This window comes from Pyricularia oryzae, chromosome 3 (genome assembly GCF_000002495.2).
Source record: "Pyricularia oryzae 70-15 chromosome 3, whole genome shotgun sequence".
Classification (NCBI taxonomy): Eukaryota; Fungi; Ascomycota; class Sordariomycetes; order Magnaporthales; family Pyriculariaceae; genus Pyricularia; species Pyricularia oryzae.
Window position 1 is genome coordinate 3,144,887 of NC_017849.1, and position 2,596 is coordinate 3,147,482.

Genomic DNA, 2,596 nt, shown 5'->3' on the forward strand with positions numbered 1-2,596 from the left:
TTACTCGATTTTATAAATTGTACTATTTGAAATAGTAGAATAGGGAGCAATTTATATAATTGTCTCGTTCATTTACAAAACAAACCCGCTCATTGGAGCTATAAACACCCCATTATCTGCCAACAATTAAATTAGTAATATAAAATATTTGTAAATAATTAGTTTTACCCCAATTATATATACAAAAGGCAGATAGATGTAAAACCTAGTAATTCTAATATCTTTCTTTTCTATTTACAATTAATAGTATTCTCTCCGACTAATTTAATATTTCAAAGCTTTTAAGTTACCCTATAATTTCAATAGGAAAATTAAACTCACATTGAACAAGCAGTCGCTCCTGCAAATGTTTCTCTCAGCCAATTTCACTCTTCTTTCCTTCCTAGGATGTCGATGGGAGGTAGTTATATTCAAAGTCTAATTAGGCAGATAAAAGGTGTCACATTTCTCCTCGGCGGCTCGTTCTTTCAACCACTTCTCTTGGTAAAGCACCTCCTCGTTAATATACTCCCTATCCTTTTTCCATTGCGCTTTCAACAACACCTCGGCACGGCTAGCACCTTTTCCCCCAAATCGCACAAAAGTTTAACTTTAAATAAAAGGGTTTCGTCGGCGTAATTTAATCCGTTGGCATATAGGCCATACTTCGCTTCCAGCTCTATTATATTAATATGCAACATTTCCGGGTTGGCATCGTTTGCAGGGAGGAAATAATTAAAGGTCACGCCGTAATAGTCGAAACCCCTGTAGTTGTAAAATGCAAAGGAATCTTGGTACAAAAGTGGATCAGAAAAGAAAATATCCATTGGTAGTATAAGCACTCCATACACTCACTCGATTGGCAAAGGCGGTTTGCTTTTCCAGCCACAATCCTCGTGGCGGATCACGAGGTCGTCCGGTACCTCAGGTTGAGGATCAAAATTGCACGATATGTGAGGCGTGCAAAATCTGGCGCGGGAACTTGGGCGGTCGGTCTAGTCGAAAAATCACGGTGCCATTGTGCTTTCGAATCAACCTTTGGATGGAGATCAGTGGACCTTGGATGCGAATCCGTAAAGGTTTGTTGGGTGTAGGGAAGTGGAAAGGATGATGAGGCTCGAGAATGCAGTCCGGAATGTGCAGCTTGTATGCCATGGCGGCTTTAATCCCAGAAGTGTGCCCCCCTGACGTGGGTGGACGAGGGATAGGTGCGAAGCAAGACTTTTCGGCGCGCACAGGAAACCTAGAGCCGAGACGGAGTATGGTTTCCTGCGTGTATGTGGGACGCTGCCTTATTGATAAGGGATATTGTTGTGGATGAAATGGCTTTGTATGAAGGACGGTAGTACAAACCAGCGGCGTGATGATGTTGAGTAATATTCTTTTGAGAACAGACGCACGAATTTCTTGATTTGTTCTGCTTCACATACAAGTGAGTCACATTTTCGAGCCGTTTTATTGGACATATTGCTTGCCATCTGTGGCTTGCTTCTCACTGCAGCTGCGGTCCACCCCACCTTTAGCATTGAAAATTGACCTATCTGGCCCTTGTAACGGCCCAGTTGCTTGGCGTTCCCGTGTTGCCCACTCATCTAAACCAAAGTTCAAGACAACAAACAGGCTTTGAAAACCCGAAAACAATGTGCAGAGTAGGCCCTTGCGCTTACAAATATGCCCTGGGTCCCTAAACATTTATTTTGGCTCCGTCTATCTTGCTGATGTCCTAGACTAGCTGAATGCATCTTCGCCATTTTCACGCACGAGACTTCGTTTCCACGAACAAAGTACGTACAGATCTCAAAGTCACGCTTCCAGAGTGCTTTCGCAAACTACAACCCAAAGACTGCGATGCCAACATTCTATGTATATTTCTTCTATGTATACTATTTACACCGATTATTACTGATTCGGTCACGCTGTCGACGAACTGAAAACAGAAAAATGCTCAAATTCATAAACCTGCGTGAAGGAATATAAAGATAGCGATGCTTGGAAGCGAAGCTGTCGTGACACTAGATGCCACACACCTCCTTCGTCAGACTAGCATAGCGTAAAGTTTGATCAAAACGCCCGTTCGGTCTGTACGGTAGATTTCGTGCGGAAACTTTTTGCGCTGTCCTTGATCGCCACGACAACATCGCAGTGAAGATATGGAAAGGACAAACACAGACTTCGTCAGAGGCCAGTCTATTGTCATCGTTGACTACCAAGACCGTCACTTTCAAACTTACAAGGGGTGATCTCCGAAATCATAAATCTGATCTCAAAAGACAACGGCAGGTCCTTGAGATCAAGGACCTTGTGAAAGAAATCACACTTGAAACGTAGTTTATATAAAACAGACTCATGACCATGACCAACAAACTCGCTCGGTTGTGTTAGATTCGGGGACGGAGACCAGGGTTCCATTTCTCTACTTTTCGTCACTTGCTCCCAGCGCTATCTTCAGCCCCCCCTGGCCAAATGTTGCCATGTGTATCTCGGGTTAGCGAGCTGCCTAGTATCGTGATTGCCCTATCAGCGCTCCACGCCATGCAGCACATTGCGAGACGGATGCGTAAAGATTCATTTATTTAAATTTGCTGTCAAAATATTCTATTCTACCCCCGTCTGCAAG

At 43.5% G+C, this 2,596-nt stretch overlaps 1 protein-coding gene across 1 annotated transcript; it reads right to left on the reverse strand.

Moving 5' to 3' along the window:
* MGG_16784 (uncharacterized protein) lies at positions 1–1,730 on the reverse strand (the record flags this gene model as incomplete). Its single annotated transcript, XM_003712101.1, has 7 exons — positions 1–22; positions 86–98; positions 322–340; positions 591–744; positions 1,016–1,248; positions 1,410–1,571; positions 1,647–1,730. The coding sequence occupies 7 exons, from the start codon at positions 1,728–1,730 to the stop codon at positions 1–3; spliced, it is 687 nt and encodes a 228-aa protein (XP_003712149.1).
* Positions 1,731–2,596: the final 866 nt, after the last annotated feature.